General features: G+C 41.1%; 1 protein-coding gene across 3 annotated transcripts in view; it reads left to right on the forward strand.

Moving 5' to 3' along the window:
- The first annotated feature begins 1,757 nt into the window (after positions 1-1,757).
- Positions 1,758-22,473, forward strand: part of ST8SIA4 (ST8 alpha-N-acetyl-neuraminide alpha-2,8-sialyltransferase 4) — a 71,242-nt gene continuing 50,526 nt past the window's right edge. For all 3 annotated transcript variants that reach the window (XR_005952165.1, XM_041398127.1, XM_041398128.1), the window contains exons 1-2: positions 1,758-2,277; positions 6,746-6,877. Coding sequence is in view for 2 of the 3 variants with exons in the window: in XM_041398127.1 (XP_041254061.1) it covers positions 2,165-2,277; positions 6,746-6,877 (245 nt within the window). In the remaining variant the exon portion in view is untranslated. The remainder of the gene's footprint in view (positions 2,278-6,745; positions 6,878-22,473) is intronic.

Consider the following 22,473-nt stretch of genomic DNA (forward strand, 5'->3'; position numbering starts at 1 on the left):
AGCAGTAGGTAGAGGAGAAGAACATGGAGGCAACACTGTTTTCTTCTGAACCTACATGTGGCCTGGCATGAAACCAAGGAGCTGCTGTGGCTAACTGTATCATAAGCTGCCTTTGGCAGTTGAGGATGGAACCGAGTAAAACCACCTCTGAAGACATGTGAATTCGGGATCCTCGATACACATTTTCAACACCTACTTTTAATTAGTCCATCTAAATACAAAAATAATCTAATATACAAAAATTATATAAGGTATTAAAAATTATCACAGATATTCAACAGAATTGACAGAATCCTGACTTTTAGGCTGAACATGTGATATAGTTTTTATAAAGGTATTAAGAAGGGTTTTGCATTAAATCAACTTTTTATTTTTTTAGAAAAGAATATCAGGTATTATACAATGGGAAATTTGAAATTCATTCTCACAGATAGAATGAGTTTTTCTCCTTTTGCTGCTGATGCCATAGAGAGACCACTTTCTGAGACTAAGTTATCAGAGCCACAGCAGAGAAGAGCACAGAAAATGCAGCTTGATCTGGCTTGTGTGGAAGGAAACTGCAATTTCCATTCCATTCCACTGAGACTGAATTAAAAGTTTTTTACTACACGCAACTGGTTTTTCCAACATAACAACTATTAGCAGCCTTAAGATTCTCAACAACTGCTCTAACCTTCCTTCACTCCTCATGCCTGCAAGAGAGTACTCTCCTGGAAAGGAAAAATCTGTACTTACTTACAAATTTTTTTGCATCCTCCTGTGAAATGTTTGTTACAGATCAGATCTGGATACAAGATACCAGACCAAATAGACCCAGGGAAGGCTCTGTCATCCCGTGAGCTCTTGCTTGTAATCTAAGCTAATAAAGAGTAGTCACACTAGATTTACCACAAACCCTTCCTGGATCCCCGTGGGATTAATGTCATATTGGTCTTGCTTGTTCCGTAAAAGCAAACTTCAGGGCTGTGGGCAGATCCCTGTCACACAGAATCAGCATAGCTCCAAGGCAGTTCACTCACTTTGAAAAAGGCAAAACAATGCTGAGAAAAGCGGATTTAGCCAGTAATTTAATTTTCATGCTGCATTTCATGTTGCATGTTGCATCTCAAAGGTTTGGGGTTTTTTGTTCCGTTTTGGGGTTTCGTGGTTTGTCCTTTTTTTGTTTGTTTTGTTTTCTTTTTGTTTTTTGGGAGTTTTTTTGTTTGTTTGTTTGTTTGTTTTTTTGTGCATTTCAGAGAAACTGTATCAGCAGAAATAAGGAAAATAACGAAATAACGGCCATGTTGAGACGGTGCGGACGAAACAAGACCCTGAGCAGTGCGACATGGGCGGTGGATTTGGCCGGACTCCAGGCGGGTCTGTGCGGGGGTCACGTCGCTTCCCTTCCGCATTCCCGCCTCCTCCTGCGGCTTTGAGACAGCAAGACCGGGAAAAACCTCCAGTGCCTTGTTCAAGCCACAATCAACCATAGCGGGAGCGAGGGGGAAAAAAAATAATAAATGACCAGAACCCCTCATCCTTCTCTGAAGTAATGTTCCTTTTCTGCGGCACAGAACTGACAGCCCTTCGCTCTCACTTCCAAACGCCCAACTGGCGACACAGGCAAAACATACGCGACCCAGAGGACGAGTACACGCCCCCCACGCCCCCCCCCCACATTAGGATTAACTCTCGCCCCGGCCGCGTCCTTCCGCCCTCCTCCCCACGCCAAGGCCCCACCTTCGCCCGCCCCCATCCCCGCCCCGACGAGGGCGGTACTGGCCGCACCTTCGGCCGAGCGGCGCCGCAGGGGATCTGGACCCTGAAGGGAACGCCGGGGCGCTCCCTGGCTGGGCCCTGGTCACCTAACGCACAGCGACGCCGCGGATTCGTCTCTCCGGCCGAGGCGAGACCGCGGATTCGTCTCCCCGGCCGAGGCGAGCGAGTCACCGCTTGCAAGCCTAGCTGCCTGGCAGGGCGAAAGAGACAAACTAAACGCCAAAGAACCTCCAGCCTCTGCTCCTGCCTGGTTTTATTTTATCTTGTGTCATTATTTCGGGGGAAAAAAAAAAAACCAAAAATTACATCGCCGTGTTTTAATAATTCGTGCCGCGTGTGCAGCTGTTCCAGCACACCCCTGATAAACAAAGGAAAAGGGGGAGGGGGCCCGCGTTTCGCAGAAGACATGCGTTCCGTCAGGAAGAGGTGGACTGTGTGCACCGTAAGTCTCCTCCTCATCTTCTATAAGACGAAGGAAGTAACATGGACGGAGGAGCGTCAGGAGGCAGCTCTCGCCGGGTAACTGCGGGGCGCCGCGACGGGAGGGCGGTCCGAGGGGGCGGCTGGCCGTGTGGGTTGTCAGGTGCTCCGGCGCTGCTCGGGCTGTGACCCGCAGCCGGCGATGGCAGCGCAGCTCGGCGCTCTGGCTGGCCGACGCTGCCGGCGGGCCCGGATGCCGCTGCGGAACGACTGGCGAGCGGGGCTTGCTGCCGGGGCTCGGCGGCCTCAGGGTGGGTATGAGTAAACGGGAAAGGACGGGAACTGCCCTGCTTCTGAAGTTGCCTCTCAGCCGCCGTAACAGGGCGCTCCTGGGAAGTTTCACCTGTCCGCGGTTGCCCCGGAGGCCGGGACGGCCCGAGGGGGCGGCGGCAGTCGCTGGAGCGCGTTGTGCCTCGGTTCCTTGCCTTTCGCAGGCAAGCGTGCTGAGATGCAGGTGAACGCCTGCTTCCGTCTTTGATGTTTGCCTGGAAGCTTTGCTTAACTTGGCTTTTTCTTAAGGATTCTTGCTCTAACGGAAGTATGGGTCATCCCCGTTAGCTCTCGAGCTTCCTCCACCGAAAAGTCTAGTCCCTCGCTGAGACCATCTATTAGATACTCTCCCTTTGCTGCCTGTGGTTGACTCAAAACGAAAGGCAGAGAGTTCCTTGCCATTTTTATCTTTGCACTTCAGCTTTCTCTTTATGTACGTGAATACCTGTGTTCCTCATTTTTCTCTCAACTTGCAGCTGTTCTCTGAAGTTTTCAGCTGGTTTTTCAGCTGGCTGGGTTTTCAGCCAAGCTGGTTTTCCCATGGAGGTGTATAAGATTTTGATTTCCCTGGAGCAATGCATAAATTTTTTGGTCTTTCAATGTAATGGATAAAAGCTAAGTAGGAACTCGCTTTCTGTTTGCTTGTGCATGTCGACTGTGGGTAGAATTCTTTCACAGCAGATTTTTGTCTTGTGTAAAGCCCTTGCCTTAATTTAAGGAGGAAGCATAAGGGTATTTGAAGTACCCGTACAGGACTAGAGGAAGCTGAGTAAATTAGAGGCTACTTGGGCCCCGGAGTTAAAGACAGAAAGCATGTCTCTCTTTCTCAGGCAGTCTGGTGAGGGGGACACAAGCAGCTGAGCACGGCTGGGCAGCTGTGGCCTCGGCACATGCTGAGGACAGGGGCTGTTCTCACCTCTGCGTGCAATACTTGCTTCCTTTGTTTTCCAAGATTTTCACAACCTGCTGGTATCTCTTCCTCTTGTTCAGCCTGGGTGTAAACCAGTTTCTACCACAAAGCTATCTATATTCTTAGGAGATGTACAGAAGTTTAAAATTTGGAGTTACAGCTGTGTAAAAACAGACGTGAAAATGAACATGTGAGGTAAAATTGTCATTGATACCCCTGTTTCTTAGTATGTGGTCCTTCCTCTCAGACTAGAAGGAACTGATGAAATTATTCAGAAATCAGTGTATATAAGTTTGGAAAGAAAAAAACTGCCTTCTGTTTACTGCACATTGTTTGACACAACTTAAAACCTTACTAAAATGAGCTGTTGTTTTAATATTAAATGGAAGGAAGCAAGTGTGTTTAGTTATATGTATGTTCCTAACAAACTTTTTAAAATACAGCTGCAATATACTTCTGACTAGTCATTTGTAGTATCTCTATTTCTTTATCAGGGAGACTTCTTGTGCTGTATGGTACCACTCACTTCCACTGCTGAAATATTTTTTCTCTTCACAGCCTGCCATCCCATTCATTACTCTATGTAGTAGAAAAAATAGCCTAAAAATGTATTGCTCATAACTGCTGCCCCTATTGATGTTACACTTACCTTTCTCCTGAATTAGGTGTTTGGGTCGTTGGGTTATTTTTGACTGGTCATGTGGGCAAGCAAAGTCAGTTTTCCACGGGTTGTTTTACTTTCAGAAGTTATGAATGTAGGAGGTGGCCCATTTTATGGTTATTAGTGGCACCAGACAATCCAAAATGGACTGACTATATACAGTTCCAAATTATATGAGAAACTCTAAACCAGCTGTGCACTTTCATAGAGAAATGTGCTAGCACACACTAATTCAAATAGACAGTAATGTCCCTTTAAAGGTTAAGCAAGTAATGAAACGTGCATGCTATGGGCAGAGTAGTGTTGCTTAGGCAGTGTCATCTTCTCCTGATAAGGAATACACTCCAAGTCTGTTACTTTATTTAATGAACTATCTTCATGAGAAGAGAGTCTTGTTATATAGGTCTGATTGGTCACCAAGGGAAAGTAATCCAAAGTGAAGGCTGACGCGGTCAGCTGTGAGTTACTGCCACAGTATGGCAGCTCTTTCAGTTAAATCAGAGAGGATTTGCAATGATTCTAGAAGATACAAAATAATCCACATTTCTTTCACTTATTTACACAATGAAGAATTACCTGGAGAAAGTTTTGATTTTTATGTATTAGTTTATTTAATATTGCTTTAAGTGAAAATTAATCTAATAAAAGAGAGAGGAGCATCTAAATGAGGACTTTTGTGTTCATAGTAATAACTTTAACACAAAGTGCCTGAGACCTTCTTTCATAAGAACATAATTTAACATTTTTTCGATGTACAATCTTGTGTAACTCACTGCAGTTGTGTAATGTGACTATGGACATCAACCACATTTCAAGTGCTATGGTTTAAGTGTGGGCAATGCATTTTGTTGCTAAGTTTTGTCACTTGTTCACTGTTCAAGTGTGTACTAAATGATATTTAACCTAGAATAAACTAGAGACATCTCTGAAGTATCCTTAGACTGAGGGCTTTACCTGGATGTAATTTGGTCATTTTCCTTTAGATGCATGCACTCTATGGATGTAGAAAATGCATGCAGGAATATATATGTAATTAATATTATTACAATGATTTTGGAAAAGTTTTGGAGAATAAAAAAAATTAATATAGCAAAAGGTATTATTGGATTCTGGTTATTGGATTTAGGGATTTCTGCAGCATCTTCCCGTGCCTTCAAGTCAGCAGGATTTGGGTAATTTGCATACAGGTCATGAACCTAAAGTTGTAGCTTTTTGGTAGATGGCAGCCTTACCTCTGCATCAGTGTGATGTCTGGGCTCCAGGGTGTTGACATGTGAAGGTGAGGGAGAAGGGGAGCTGCAAGTAATGCAGGATGGTTTTGGTGAAGAGGATGGTAATGGTTTGTTAGTTATAGGAGCTTTTGCAGTGACAGCACATTTTAGAAATTATACATATTACCAGTTTTGTTAATTTAACTTAATTAATGTCCTGTTGCAGGTTAGCTTGGGATTAGTCTTTTGTATAATTTACTAAGTATTATTGTAAATAATCCTTACAATATTATTACAATAATATTCCAAGTAATGTTGCTGTGTTTCTTACTAAGGGCATTGATGTCATTGTTATCAAAGCTTACAGCCACAGAAAAACAAAAGTCAGCAATTCTGGAAAGCTTTCAATCTCACATCTTTACCATTTTGTTCATTGAAGGGCTGTGGTGAGATATTCTGTTTCCAAGTAAAGTTATTGTTATTGGCAGTATTTCAGAGCATGTTTATTCAACAGACAAAACAGATTTCTGTATATTATTGTCCTGTGCACACCTGAGTTACAAGACATTTTTTGTGGTGGACTTTTACATCCAACAGCTTTGGTATATTTGTGATTAACAGCCATGTTTGAACTCACCTCAACATTGCTCTGGCATCTAAAAGACTATGGATGACACACTATGGATGATAATGGAAAGATGTGGAGATAAAAAATATTTTTTGTCATAACACCTTAAGTTGTGCTTGTAGTGTTTGGACTTCTCTGTCCCATTTATGTTATCCTATTGGCTAATATCACTGCAACTTGTGCTAGCTCACCAGATGTTCAGTGGTAATCACCCAAAGCTTATGTATTTATTTTTTAACGTTGCCTTGCCAAATAGTTACAGTTATAAGATAGATGGACAGGATAAGACAATTGGAATGTTTTGGACGTGTGCATGCAACAGTTTCATGATGTGTTAGTAAAATTTTGTATTTTGTATACAATTAAGCTCCAGAATTCCTTACTTAAAAATCTTTAGCGTTTTTAAGCAGGAGGCCAAAGATATTTGTTAAACCAGTATTGCAGATTATGAACTGGGCAAAGGCTTGAAATGAAGCACTTGATTCTTAGTTTAGTACTAGAAACTTGGAACCTAGAAGTGCAGAATCTGCCTCACAATCATAATGAAGTTTTGTCCAGATTCACAATTTGGAGTTTATTGTAGTTCTTGTAATGTCTATTCCATTACAAATGTAAACAAATTTAAACTCTTAATTCGCATATTCAGCTATTACAGATGGCTGTGTCATAGATTTTTTTCTGTTACAGTTTATTTTCTTTAGAAAGCTAAGGGATAGTTGCTTATTTTTGTTGTGAATAAAAGGATATATCGCTGGTGCTTGGGATATAAATTACTTAAACTGGCGTTAACCTTGACGTAATTGTGTGTTTTCTATATTGCATTGCAGAGATGGTGTACTGAGTTTGAGTAGATCAATGATCAATAGCTCCAACAAGATAATTCGAAAGGGTGGCTCCTCAATTTTCCAACATGCTGCAGAAGGTTGGAAAATCAATTCTTCTTTGGTAGTGGAAATAAGGTGAGTTTCATAAATAAAAAAGCAATTCATTTCACCTTGTCTATGATTATTTTCATTCATATTGCTTTATAATTCCTTTGGTCTATAAAACAGTGATTTGATTTACATTTGAGGTGGATGTTTTTACACTGTATCTATTTAGATTTCAGTGTTAAATGCAACTGCATGACATTGGGCTTCAAAGTAAAGTCATCCTTCATAAGAATTAATAAAATGTTTTCATCTGGCTGTGACTCTAAGACCTGTGCAATCGATCTCTATTATTCATGTCCATATTTAAGCTGGTTGTCCAGAACTCTTCCACAGTCAGTGGTGAGAAACTGGTGCTTTTAGGACCTGATTTTCTCTCATCCTAAAGGTTTGGTATAGAACAGATGAAAGTATCCTAAGCATACCAGTTTTCCTCCCTTGACTGGAGAGGCAGCTTAGGGAAACAGCTGGGAGTCAATAGCTGGGCCATCAAGTGTTGTGAATCCACTTGAGGCTGTGGCTGGTCCACATCACAGGGTCAGACACTGACCATAGCTGTGTCTTAAGCAGTTTCCTCTCTTGATGCCAGGCTAAAAAGAGCCTTAGACTTATGCTGAGGGGGTAACCCACTAGCAGAGTTGAACTGTGTTATAGTTCTGATGTGTCTCTACAGTCACCTTGGGGCCACAGAGTGTAGCAAGATGCCTCTGAGTGTGTGGTGTCGTATCTTCCCCATCTTCATCAGGAAGATGGCCCATGAGAGAGGCATATGGAGTGTGGATTGGCAGTGTGGAGATCTAGGAGCGTCACATTATATGAAAAATGAAGGAAAGTAACTATTTTTAACAACAATCACATAGCAGATTAGACCTGATTTCTGAATATTAAGATTTTGAATAGTAATGTGTTCTAATTAAAATGTGGTTTCTATGTGATTTCCCTTTCTACTTTGAAAATTTTTTATTTTTAATTTTTTTTAAATTAAACAATGCCCTTAACCAGGCATTGTTTCCATGTATAAAAGCATGGCTTCTCTGAAGGAGAAATTTAGGGATTTTTTAATGACTGCTATTTTATGTCCCTAATTCTACAGCATGCAGAAGAGAAAGGTAGCTCAGAAAGGTATGTATCATAAGTTATGGGTCCAAAAGTTGGGAGAAAACAGCTTTTTTTACTTGTGAAGTAAGCTGATTTGGAAATGATTGAGTGACTATAAGTAGAGACAATTATTCGCAGTCATTTTACTGAAAATTTGAGTATCATTTAAAAACCAATACGCTTTGCTGCTCAAGCCAAACAACAAACAAGAAAAAATATTACAATAACTTTTTGATTAAAATCAAGAGAGAAAATTAAGCTTGTGTTTTGCCAATTTCCCACCTGTTCCAAATGCAAAATATATTATTCAGACAAAGAGGTGAAACAGTAGAGAATGCTTTAGTATTTTTTCATCCTGTTAATACATGTGTGTCATTTCAATCTGCTAGATTAATGAGTTTCAAAATAACTTTTTTCTTTATTGTTTCCGCAGAGGGAAATCTCTTATTTAATAAATCACTATTGTGTACCTAAGAACCACTTTTATATGTGGGATTTTTAAAAATATTGTGCAGGGAAGGGGGTCTTTTTTGTCTCATTAGTATAGTGAAGAAAACAGTGTATCTTGTGCACTGGCTTAAGTACTAGAAGTAGAGGTTCCACCGTAATTCTTCCATTGTAAGATTTTCAAAGATTTTCAAAGATTTTCAGTACCATAGAGGGCATAAAGCTGAGATTATTTAGAAGTCCACATTGCCAGTCTTGTTTTCTGAGGAAATGGCTACCTTAATGAACTCTGGGGCAGAGAGTAGGTGTGAACCAGAAAATTATTTTAGATTTTAGATTAATGTGACTTAGGGCCAAAAGTTGACATGAACTCTACAAAAGGAGTCAGTGCTATCCGCCAGACATCTTTCCAGAAATCCTCTTTGCTGACATACGTAGCACATTCAGTTATGGTGTTAGTGGTGAGGGAGGGATATCCAGGAGGCTTTTCACTGAGGAAGCTGCATGCAACCCCTTATGATGTCTTTCAGTCTGATGTTGACTAAATTATGTACATTCTCTCACTTTTTCAGGTGGTTTGCTATACACCTTTCTTCCATGTTACAACAGTAAGAAGCATTTTAGCTGTAGTTTTACACTTACACACCTATCAGGACTAACTTAAAAGTGTCTATCAAAGTCGTACAGTATTCTTGTGGTTTAACTAACTGCTTAGCCCTCCATAATATGTTACATGCACTGTGTAGACTATGAAGATGATTCATTGTCTATAATTGCAGCAGTTAACATGTAGAGTGATTGGTAGTCTTGTGGTGTGACCATAGGAAGTAACAGTAAGAGAGAAACAAAAAACAAACTAGTGCCTGTTGAGTCATGTATAAAAACGTTATCATTTCTAAGTAGTGGAGAAATAATTTGTGAAGTCATTAGTGTGCATCATAAAAATATTTCATAAAACTTAGAGTTACCCATAAATGACAGGTGTTTTTGTGTTCTACTTCAGCTTGCCACCCACATTAGCAATTTTCAAATGTAGAAAGTATTTTTTTTGCTATGTGCAAGGACTATTGGTCAGTGATGTGTCAAATCTTGATTTAGAATATTATGCTTTGCTATTGCTTTGTTGACTTAGTGGGCATCATCTCTGGCGATTTTATTTTTGCTCAAGTTAGTGATGTGTCTATCAGCCTCAAAGGCCTTAGGAATTCTTGGCAAAGCCAGGCTCAGATAGAAGTCAGTGAGTGGTAAATCTTCTTTATCAGGACCCCACGGAAGGATGGAAGGCTTCCAGTGGGTTTCTGGTGTTCTAGAACTTTACAGCCAGAGAAGGCAGTCTGTGGGGTGTAGCAACCCTCTTGGGAAGGCAGCAGCCTTTTGGAGATACTAAGCAGGCTTAAGAAAGAGCTAGACTTTCTGTGATTAAGATGAAAATTTTGGTTATTACTAATTACTTGGGACAGTGTGAAATGTGTTGCCTTTGCAATGACTGGTTTAGTGGGAGACTGATTTTTGCAACTGATGTTAACTTCTCATTGCTGGCAACTTCTTTGAAGAAGAATTGATAATTCCTGTGACAAAGGGAAGAAGACTGCTTTCCTGGCTCCCTTTTCTATCTGAGTTATTTCAGTCATGAAGAGGAGTCCACGATCTGCTAAGGTTTTATGTCTTATGTCCTTTCTACACTCTGTGGCAATGTGAAGGTTTTCCTTATGCTTATAGAAATAAGGAGACTTCATTTGTAATGAAGGCTATAGTTTCAGAAAGTAGGGATGTGGTTGACATGGTACAAACCTGTTTGTGAAAGCCTTCCACACAGGGCTGACGACAGCACATCTGTGACCTGCATGAAATGAACTACAGTTTGATGTCTGTGACTTTTTTCTACTTACTTTTAAATAAATATGGGAATTTATGCTGAAAGGAGCAGAAGAAGATTATGAATTGCAGAAAGGCAAATTTTTCAATAAGTACATTGGGAATGTATTTATCTCTGAAATGTAACAGAGACTATTTCCTGTCAGAAAAGCGTCAGAGAATTTGTAAGGTGTCAGCAGCACCTAAAAAAAGAAGCATCTTCTTCTTTCAAAAGGTTCAGATTATTATCAATTTTTGTCTTACAAGTTAGTGTGAAACAACTGTGACAAGTCCCTGAAATGCAAGTAGTAAACACAGAGCCAGCAAAGGAGCACTACAATTGCTAAGCAGTAAATACGGAACCAGCAATGGAGCACTACAACTGCTCTGAAGCTTTTGGAGCAATGTTCTGAAGCCATTTGCACTGTTTCTGTCTGGTTGTTTTTGTGCCAAAGACATAGAATCCAGGGTTCTTTGGTCTGGTTTAGTCCTAGTAAACCTCAGGAGATTTTTGCTTGCCAGTCTATCTTACTCTACCTTGCTTATCTTCTTCAAAAGCTCGTATAGGGACGACCTTCCTGTGATAAGCAGTAGTTGAGTCATGGTCTGTTTAAAATCCCTCTTCCTTTTGCGTGCTCACTCTCTTGTATTACAGCATTTCTGTTTGTGTGGCCTCCATCAGCTGGGAATTCCTAGAAGCCCTTCTAGAGTTATTTGCAGCTAGGTACACTTTTAACAAATCCAAATTAGTTAGTTGAACTAGATGATTTTTCAAGTCCTTTTCCAACACAAACTATCCTGTTTCTAAGGGCTGCTTTCCTGGAAGAGCTTTTCTTGAAACATCCTTTTAGAATGAAGTAAAACCTAGCACAGGTGAAAATAGCTGTGGTTCCCGCTGCCTTCTCAAGACACCAACAGGAGCTCAAGTCATGTACAAGAGCAAGCTGTGACCTTCTGTTACCATAGGGTTTGTTCTTTCATGTTGTTTTTAATTTAAATTAATTTAGTTGGCAAAAAATTGTGTTTTATCTAGGCTGTGATTCCTGGTGATTCTAAAGGCTGAGAGCCACCTTCTGCTTTCCAGCTGTAGAATGCAAAGCAGAGTCAGGACTTGCTAGGGTTGGAAAGTTGAGTTGTTTATGAAGGCCTGTCAGAGACAGTCTGCAGGAGATTAAGGGGAGGGATTAGAAATCTATAGCATAAAAGTTGAAAAAAATTGTTAAGTGGTTTCTTATCCCCAGGTAAATGAAGGATATTGCTAAGAGTAAGATGTAGTCCTAAGCAAGGCATAAGGAACAAGAGCAGCCTCAGCTGCTGTGGAAAAAATCTGAGGAATGCTATGCTTCCAGTAAGGCCAGGGAAGAACTGACAGAGGTGCATGGGGAGGTTGTTAAGTCCCCACCGCATGGGATTATTAGGAGCATATTAGATAAACATGGGCTGGGAGACATGGAGATAAAGGCACATCTTCAGTGGGCACAGAGAGGATCAAGTCCATCTCTGTTCCATAATGTGATTGCTGGTGAGCCCTCCTGGGCACTTAGGATTCACTCCAGAGGCTTCTCTTCACACCTGGGGGTCTGCTCAAGTCTAGCAGCAATGATTTGTGGCACTGCCTTCCTCTGCAAAAATGACTTTTCCCAGAAAAAGCATTCACTGTCATATTTCAGTTTTCTTAAGAATGTCTAAAAATATTTAGACAATATTTAGGGTTTGTAATCTTAAAATTCAAATCGTCTAGTGGTGTATTTTCTTTCATACATTCACATACTTCTGAGGCAGATGAAGAACAATTTGAGATTGTATAATAGTTTTGTGGTACAAAGACCACAGTACAAAATAAAACTAGAAAAATGCATCATGAGAAAAATCTCACCATGTTGCCCCAGAGCAGTACATAGTCTTAACATTTGGAAAGCTGTTCAGAGACATTACTGTTATATGAACTCATCAGACAGCCCAGAGTCAGCTGGTACTTAAATATTATGGAGATCTGTTTCTGCTTATCAAAGAAAAACCACAGGTCAGTCACAGATTATGACGCTATGGTTTTTTGAGTCGTGCAAACATGTTCCAAGCAGCTGCTTGGCTACAGTTAAGGGTGAGTCACATCAGTCTCACCTGCCCACAAAACTGTTCAGGTTTTGAGTGAGTCACATCAGTCTCACCTGCCCTGACACAGTTTAATTTGTCATAAAAAAAACTTGAAAACCACTTCAAACGAAACTGTTTGTTTACACAGTTTAGCTTAAGGCTGCAGAACACCATTTCTTCAAGGTTTGCTAAAAATAGTGCTCTTTTTTCCTTTGCAGTTGAGCTTACTTTTGAATTTAACATGCAGCTTGAAGTGGATTAACACTTACTTGTCATTAATTTGTCTTGTCTTAATCAGAATAACCTTGTTGTGCTATTTTTGGTACTCTTTGTGGGACAGAACAGAGGTTTAAACAAGTTGTTATTACTAATCAGCCTCAAAACTGACTAAGACACTCATGTATGTACACTTAGTATTTGTTGTGTCCCTCAGTATTTTCTTTTTCCTTATCACTTCCGTGAATATCGGAAGTACTGTTATCGCCATGGTATCAGTGAGTCAGTAGCGCAGAGGAACTTAAAACAGTAGCATAGACTCTGCATTATTTATCATATTACTTTCAGTATTAGAAGATACCTGGATACAGTCAGATGAATCAAGAAAAAATATTTTAATGTTAACATTATTGCATATCTCTCATATAAGGATTCCACTGCATACTGCAATACCTGTGTGCACATTTAACTAAATATGCTAATGACAGCTTCAGATAAGAAAGCATTTTTAAATATGTGAGAAGATACTAAGATTAGAGACTTCTGCCATCTCAGCATTTTATTGAAAAATATTTTTCATAGACATTTTGGAAATTTCAGCTCTGTTAAGTAAATGGTTGATTATCTGATTCTAATTCAGGTCCACATGAAATTCTTTGGAGGACTTCCATAAGCATATAGATAAATGAGTTTTGAATGTAAGCCACCAAATGAATAATGAAAGCCAATGTGCTTTTAGATTTTTGACGCTGTTTGCATAACTTCACTGACTTCCTCTTACTTTTAAAAGTAATACAGAAGATACTGTGTTCATGCACAAATGTTGCTACTTTTTTTGCTAACATGGACAGTTTTAGGCCATTTTTTTCTGGATAACAGGGACTAATGCAAATCTGGTGATCATGTGACTTTTTGTAATTGTAAATCTAGTTTCTGTGCGTTGCACATAAGTTTTTGAGGTTTTGAGACTCATCAGTGGTCATCCCTTCTCAAGTCAAAGTTCATGTGAAATGAGTTTCTTGATGGCTTGGCTGATGATGTTCGTAGCTTTTGATGGATTCGTATTATCCTTTACAGCCTATATGATGAATAATTGCAATAGTTTTTAGTGCTTCTAGATCGGGTGATTCTTTCTTTCTTGCTCTTTTTTGTTTTGTATCGGTTGATCTATCTGTTGTAGAGTGCCCATGAATTTAAGCTATCAAACCCAAGGAGACTTAAAGTCCATTCAGTTTAAAGGCCAAATTTGAGTCATCTTCTTTTTACAGAAATACTTTGCCTGGCCATACCAAAGGCTAAAATAAGGATTTTAAGATTGTCTGTCCTGCTTTAATATTCTGAGTCTCTTATATACCTCAGCATAAGTTGCCTTTGCTCTGAGGCTGCTTGCTTCATATGTGACAGCTGTAAGAGGTAGCTCAACACATTCCAGATATTCTTTCCTTTTTTTTGTTCTTTTTTTTTTTTTTTGGCCAAGTTTATGAAATTAGAGGAATTACTTAAAACCCATTTTTATTATGTTTTGTTTCGCCTGTGGCTTTTAAGATCTGTTCCATGGTAAGTATTTAGTGTTGCTGGTTGCAAGATTCAGACATTCTTCTTTCTTGAGGCAGTAACACAAGAGCTGGCTAGTGAGCATGGGTGTTTCTATAGTCCGTGCCTTTTAATTTGTGGGGGATTGTTTCACTTTTGTGGCTATGACTAAGTGTTGCAACTGCTAGAATAATATTTCTAGTTTTATTTTCCTGTATGGTTGTGCTCTATGGAAGTTCTTCTTTCAAAGCTTAATATGTAAAAAACATTCTTTTAGTCAACAAAATATCAATTTTGTGTTAAATTCCACCTTATCTACTGACAACAGTGAAAAATATTATTTTTTTTGTTTTTCTTCTTTTCTTGGTAGACTTGCAGAGGCAAAAGTTTCTAGTAGGTTTATTATGTACTAAACACCCTGCCCCAGCTCAGCACTCCTGTCTGTTCCATAAGAGTGTTGTACTTGGTTCAGATGTGATCTTTCTTCACAAACATTTCTTCACACCTGCTTCACAGGTGGACACGAGCTTGTAAAGCTTTGCTCATGTCTTGGTTTGAAAAGACAGGTGCCTGCTAAGGAAGGCAGGAGCTTCTCTTGAAATGGAAAATGTAAACCCCCTCCCTCTGAATTATTATACTTATGAAATTATGAGGTTCTTAGGTAAAGATATGGGAGTAGGAATAACAGGTTTTTTATTAGGAAAAATAAAAATAAAAATGCAGTAATATAAAACAACAGTGACAGTAGTCAGAATATGATCTGACACCCTGTTGGTAGCAGGCTGCAGCCCTCCAGGAGTGACAGAGGTATTTCTGTTGAAACAATTACTCTGTAGAAAGGGTGTAGGTTTTCTCTGAGGGTACAGTGGTGTTATAGATGGGCCTGTCTTTTTCTGGGATTCTAGTGAGAAAAGGCTGCCTGTGGTGTTCTAAATTTCAGAGTATATTCAAGGAGGAATGCTTGGCTCCTCTCCCTGGGTGGAACATCTCACAATGGGCTGATGTAATTTTATCAGTCATGCTGTGAGACTCAATGGTCCATTAACAGAAGATACCTCCCCAGAGGGAGGATTGATTGTGGAAGAGATAAAGAAAACTGTCCCACCTGGTTTTAACAGATGGCAATAGAAAACACATCTCTGGCCACACCTTTCATTTGCAACCTAAAACATTATCCACCTCTTATTCTATTACCTCCTGCATCATATGTAAAGCAATAAACTCTGTACAATGAAACCTTACATACAGTTCTTACTGAAGATTCCTCTCTGGCACACAACGTGTTTATCTTTCTGCATGTGCAACTAGATCTTTGAGCAAAAAACAGTCTTATGAATGGGTTTGCCTTTGCCTGAGGTGGGACTAATTTAAATACTCTTTCCTAAAACACCTTTCATGTGTACCACAGGGACTTTATCTACTATGTGCCAGATTTAGACTAGGCAGCGTTAGCTTAATTGATGGACTCTCTGACCATTTAGTTGGTTTTTCTAAGTTCATTTTCTAATTTCTGAAGGCTTTCCTACCAAGTGCTTTTAGGATAGTCTTAAGTAGTTTGCTGTACTGTTTAGCTTTCTTGGCAGCTGGTGCATAAGGGATATGATATATGCATTTAATACTATTAAGTTTTTGGCCTAGGTGTTTGTAAGGTTGGTCTTGAAAGAAGACCCCTTACAAATGGGTCTTTTCTACCTTTATTCTTTTAGGGGTGTTATGTCTCTATAGGACTTACCTTTTTAGGTTTGAGATTGCGTTTTGATGGGTAGCATGAGTCACAGGTTAGGTTTCTAAATATTTAGTGGTGGCTTCCACCATGGTTAGTATGTGGCACTTCCCTTGGTGGTGTTTTGTGGAAAAAAACAACTCTACAACTTGTAAAAGTTGTAAAGCTGATATGTTTATTACAGTGCCAGATGCATGATCGTTTCCCCCAAATGACGTATGCACCCCTGAGAATTCCCAAACCTTTTTTATCCCCCTTACTTGTACATACGCATCGAGTTTCACAATAGGTTCATGTGTATTCATTTTACTGGCTTCATGTTACAATTTGCAACTAGTCCTTATCACTCCTGTACAGAGAACTCTCTGGTCACCCTGTCCGTCTCTTGCAGCCCCAGCTTTGGCTCTTGTCTTTCAAAGTTTCAAAGTTCAAGGAGCCCCTCTTATCTTCCTTCTAGCTTGGAAATCTGCATTCTTTTTCCTTGGCCAAGGCAGTTTTGCGAGCACAGGCTTCTTGTGAGAACAGGCACAGCCGAATTAACAGACTAAACAAGTTAAAACAGCATGTTTCATCTATGCAAGCAAGCTACAGACTTAATAATTCAAAACAGCACGTTTCACCTAAATCTGAGATGGATTTCTGCCCTGTTAAATTTCCACTCTGTTTCAGCAGGTTTGGGGAAGGATGATGTAGTCAATTTGCTAGGCTTCCCCATACTTGTATTTGGACTATTACCCACTATACTATAGTGGCTTCACTCGCTTAGCCTATTTGATCTCAGCACACGTCTCACAGTCATGGATAACCTCAGAAATACTGTTTATGGTTAGATCTAGCCTTTAGTCTCATGCTCACTTATAGGTAACATTTCTGTCTTGATGACCATCATGAGCCTGTTGAGCTATGAACAGCTTCCCCCTTATGTTGCCAATCTCAGTTTATCTGTGACACCTCTATTTTTGCAGCCTGATCTATTTGTTTATTGTTTTGGTGCTCTTTATTAGCCTGACTTTTGGGGACATCTACGTGATGGACTATCACAGATAGCTTTTTCTAACTGAGTGTAGGTGGAAATGTGGAAAATGTCTTTCCACTCATTAGTATCCCAGATTGGTTTTTCTTTTATCTTACCAATTGACTTTTTTCTACTTTCTAGATAGCCTTATAGAGCATTGTCTACTATGCACTGATTGACACAAAGGTATACTTTGTACTTCGGCTGCTTTTCTCTTCCAGCAATGTTTAGAGCCAGCTGAATGGCCTTGAGTTCAGTAAGTTGACTTGATCTACTTTCTTTTTCAGTAGCTTGTGCAGCCTGTCGTGTGGGGCTTTATACGGCTGCTTTCCATTTTTGTTTCATCCTTATGATGTGACAGGAACTGTTAGTGAAAAGAGTGTATTGTGTTTTTTCTGCTGGTAGTTGATTGTAGGGTGGAGCTTCTTCAGCCCCTGTCACTTGTTCTTGCTCTTTTTTGTTAGTGAGACTAAAGTTTTCATTTTCTGGCTAGTTTGTAATTATTTTTAAAATCTCAGGGTGATTTGGGTTTTAAATATGGGCACACTGTGTTATAAGGGCAATCTATTTGCTTTATGTGGCGTCAGTGGCATGGTGGGTAAAGGCAGCCTTTCTTTAAAACATCTACCATAGCACCAGTAGTTGGGGTGCTAGGAGGAGTTCTGCTTTTGTGCCTGTTACTTCTGAGCTGGCTTGAACTCCTTCATAGATGGCCAAGATTTTCTTTTCTCTGGGAGTGTAATTGGCTTTAGATGCTCTGTAACTTTGGCTCTAGAATTCTAGTGGTTGGCCTAAGTCTCTTTAGGCACCTTCTGCCACAGGCTCCAGGATAAGCCATTGTGCTCAGCTGCAGAATAATGCACATTCGTTAATTTTGGTCATGCCCTGACTGGGCTAAGGGCTATTGCATGAGTGATCTCCAGCTTGATTTGGGTGAAGGCTTGTTGCTGTTCAGGGTTTTAGTGGAAATTGTTCTTTTTGAAGCTAAACAGGTAGAGAGGGCTCACAATCTGCCTGTACTTAGGCATGTGCATTCTCCAAAAACGTGTGGCACCGAGGAAAGTTTGTTTCCTTCTTGCTGGTCAGTGGAGACATTGTGGTGATCTTGTTGATGACCTCAGTGGGAATCTGACACAGTTTGTCTTGCCACTTTACACCCAGGAGCTGGACCTCTTGGGCAGGTCTTTTGACTTTGCTCTTCTTGATGGCAAAGCCAGTTTCTAGTAGATTCTGGATGATCTTCCTTCTTAAATACTTCTACTGCCATGTTCCCTCTCATAGTGATGTCATTGATATATTGGAGATGTTCTGGGGCTTCACTTGAATTTTCTCATGCAGCCTGGATCAGTCCGTGGCAGTTGGTGGGGCTGTGTTTTCACCCTTGGGGCAGTTGGTTCTAGGTGTACTGCATGCCCCCTCTAGCTGAAAGCAAATTGAGGCCTGCATTCTGCTGCCAAAGGAATGGAGAAAAATGCATTAGCAGTGTCAATAGTGGCATACCACTTCGCTGCCTTAGACTCCCACTTTTACTGGAGTTCCAGTGTGTCTGGCACAGCAGTGCTCAGCAGTGGAGTTATTTTTTTTAAGCCACAATAGTCTTCAATCAATTTTTATTTTCTGTCAGACTTACACACAGCTAAAGGGACTGTTGAAGGGTGAGGGGGTCTTACTGACCACCCCTTGGCTCTCTAGCTCACGGATTGTTTTGTGGATCGGGATCACGGCATCTTGATTTGTCTGATACTGCTGGTGGTGCACTGTCGAGGTGGCAATTGATACTTACTACTTTTTTACCCTCAGGAGTCTTTCTGTAGATGGGTTCTCCTGATAGTCTAGGCAAGGTGTTCAGTAACTTAGTGTCCTCTGCTTCTACAGCAGCTATTCCAAAAGCCCACCTGAGTCTCTTTGGGTCTTTATAATAGCTGTTTTGGAGGACATCTGTGCTTAGAATACATGGGGACTCTGGGCTGGTTAGAACAAGATGTTTCTGCCACTCTTTTTCAGTTAGGTTCACCTTGACTTTTAACAGGGTCAATTGCTGTGATCCCCCTGTGTAGTGGTTTTGGTACGCCAATTTAATATTTCTCCAATTTTAATATTTCCCAGCCTAATATGCTAAAGAGTGTGGTATGTTTCAGTGCTGGTCAATCACCCATGCACTCACTTCCTGCTGTGAGATAGGAAGATAGGATTAGAAGAAAGGCAAATCAGGCTCAAAAATTTAAAAGGGTATAAAGAAAAAATTATTAATAGTAACTAAAAGAAAAAAGTAGTAAGAATCAAAGAAACCCCTTCAGAACACTTCTCCTCCCCCCACAACCTTTCTTTCCCACTGACAATGTAAAGAAACAAAACCTAAAATTACCAGTCAGTTTACCACCTCTAGAATAGTCTTTCTTCAGTTCACCTAGGGAGAGAAGTCCCTCTTGTTAATGTTATGGAGACTTCTCTGCAAGAGGAAGAAAAACAGTTCTCTTGTGGCTCCTAATTTCCTCACAGATAAAAGCTGCTCAGGGAACCCTGCCATCGTGAAGTCCCTCCCATTTTCCACAAGCCTTCCCACATCTTGTCAATGAGCCATGTCAACTTATGGAGTATTGTTTTAAAGATGAGCTTTTTAAAGGCAAGTTTTCATTAAAAGAGAAGTTCTCATTATCTATTTCTAAAATCATCATCATCATCCCTGGGAACGGAGATTTCTCCTGGAGGCACAGGACTACTCTACACTCTTTCTGTGTTCAAACTTCTCATGGGATCACAGCTGCTTTAACATCTGCTTACTTAGACATGGAAGCCTTTGCTTGATATCAGTTTGAACCCTTCATCTCCCCATAGCTTCATACATTATAGGGAAAAAGTCCTTTCTCCATAGCTTACAAGATGATTTCAGCTCCAAAATCAAGGCATGTCCTCATCCCGCTCATCTTGGACTTCTTCCTCACTGACCATGATGTCTTCATGTTGTTCCTTCACATTCTTGCATCTTGTTCCTTTCACTTGAGGGAGGATTGAAGCACTGAAAGAATTAACATGTCACCTGGGCCCTTCAAATAGTCACCTGACCTGACTGTAACTTGTGGCAGGAGCTGCAGCTGGAGCTGTGTCAAGATTGGCTCCATGGTTAGTCTTTGGTTTTCTCTAAGCTCAATTCCAGCCTCAAGGCCACTCTGCGTGGCTGAGGGGCTGCCTCTGGTCTCAGCCACACTGAGGGGAGGGGGCCTGGCAGCAAGATCTTAACAGTCACAACCGGCTCTGCTCCGGCCAGGGCTCCATAGCTTCCCCCGCATTCCTACTTGGCAGATGCTGGGGCCCAGCCCAGCCAGAATGGGGCTTGGAGTCCCCTGAAGCCCCCGGAGAGGGGCCCAGCCCCACCCTGTGGCAGAGCCTGCCTGGCCCAGCCCAGGACAGGGCCCTGCAGGCTTCCTGGGCCCAGCCAGGAAAGAGGAAGTTCTTGGATTTCTTTAATCTTTAACGTGTCTTTCACAGAGGTGTGTCCAGCTTCTCAGTGGTTCAACAGACTGCCAGTTACACAAAAGCTTTTATATCACATCCCGTGATGTTCCTGCCATGTCAAAACCATAACACCCTATTACCCTGGCAACATAAACATGTTCTGCCCCCACATGTCCTGATGTCATTAGGGTGCACTGCACACTAGTATTAACTAATGCTGTATATTTTTGTGACTCTGATGTGCCAGGTCATTGGATCTATACTGTCTAAAAGACCTGGTTTTCTTGTGCCTCTTTTTGGCTAGAGGCAGGGCCCCTCTAGCCTTGGTTATAATTTTCTTCTTGGGCATGCATATTAAAGGTTCTTTCAAGGGGATTTGACAGATCATACCTGACAGCTGGGTTATGGGAGGCTGAGGCTACTTCCACTTCAATGGAACTCTCTTGGTTAGTGTTTCTCTCCTTGAGTTGATGCACCTGTGCAGCCAGGATAGAAGTAGGTTTTTCATTCTACCTTCCCATGTCTTCTTTATGGCTGTGCGGGAAGAACAACAGGTCAGCTTGTGGTGTGTACCCTCTCTTTTTAGTTGGCAGACTCTGGGCTCTGGCTTTGGGGCCTGTGGCTTGCACTGGTGCCCTATGGGAACTGTTCCTCCTCGCCTCTTCTCTCACTGCTTACTTCATCTCTTCTTTGTGGTCCTTAATCACAGCAGAGATGTGAGCCTGCATCGGGCCACTGATTATACTATCGTAATTTCTAAGCTTGGCAACAGAACCCACTGTCTCTTGGTTGTTATCGATGTTAATTGTTGTAATGAAGGTGGTGTTTTGATATGGCTGTAGATTTGCTAGATTTTACAACAATTTGCCTTGTGTACCTGACCTTGTCAATGTCATTGTTATGCTGTTTATCCCTCCTAAAAGAGTACCTCTAATACTGCCACTTCTCTTAGTTGCTGGATCCCTTCTTCAAGGGTTTTCTAGCACATTCTATGATGGTGCTCTTTTTGGGGGCAAACCTCTTTCTTACACTCATTAAAAGCTGCTCCCAGAGGGAAAGGGGCCTTGGCTCCCTTATGAATTCCGATTCACAACTGAGTCTTGGGTCAAGGGTCCTAAATTCTTTGCCTCACCACCATTTAGTGGCATGCTTGTACCCATAAGGTCCCAGACCTGAAGTAACTACGTCTCATGCCCCTGTCGTACAATGTTTTTGTGCAGATTATGGAGACTTTTATATGTCAGGGACTCAGTGATGATTTAAACCTCTGGCTCCTCTGCGGATTGTGAGGCCCCTCCTTTCTTATATTATCTGAGTGCTTTGACTTAATATTAAATTTCTTTGTTTCTACAGGGGGCAGTTGCTGTTGCCTGTGACTGCCCTTGTGGTTTAATTGGAACGTGGACGGTTGTAACATCTGTGGTTTCTACTGCTGCACTATTAGACTCTCCGTCTTTGAGCAGGGCGAGGTTTTTTCACTAGTTGGAGAAATGTACTCCTTCATGATCTGGCATATTTACTGTATTTCTTTTAATAGAACCCCCACCAAAAGTGGGTGGTTTATTTTTGAGGGGGGCTGTGGGGCAGGGTTAGGCAGTGAGGTAGCATGCCTAGTCTCTGGGGCAGTGTCAGGCTCTGTGGCAGCATCCCTCTTCTCTGGGGTAGGTTATAAGGGTGGTTATCCAAGTCAATCTTCCCTTATCTCTGAATGCTCAATAGAACAGGCTTAACAGGCATGTCAGCAACACCAACCACTGTATGATATCATTAGCATTTAGAGAAGATTTGAACCCTTCAAAAACTGGTGGGGTAGACCCAAAGAGCTGGTTGAAGGGTTTGGAAAATATTTCTCCCAGTGTCATTTCCTCACAGTAGGTACTATTATTAAAGTAACACCTAAAACTTACAGTTAGTGTGCAATAGCTCTGAATCCATGTGCCCGACTTCCAGAGGAAGTTTAAAATCCATGGATTCCTCACTCCTCACCTTATTAACCCATAAAGAAAATGGGATAACAGCCACAGCAGCCTTAATTATGGGACCCATGTTTAGATAAGGGCCTGGAAATGGGAGAAATATAGCCAGGACCATGTGACACCCAAACCACATGGTGACCACATGGTGACACTTAACGAGGTTTCTATATTGGGCACACTGTTACTGCCTTTTTCACCCTTTCTCTCTCGATGCCCT

The sequence above is a fragment of the Onychostruthus taczanowskii genome, unplaced genomic scaffold (genome assembly GCF_017590055.1).
Source record: "Onychostruthus taczanowskii isolate IOZ18803 unplaced genomic scaffold, ASM1759005v1 scaffold140, whole genome shotgun sequence".
Taxonomy (NCBI): Eukaryota; Metazoa; Chordata; class Aves; order Passeriformes; family Passeridae; genus Onychostruthus; species Onychostruthus taczanowskii.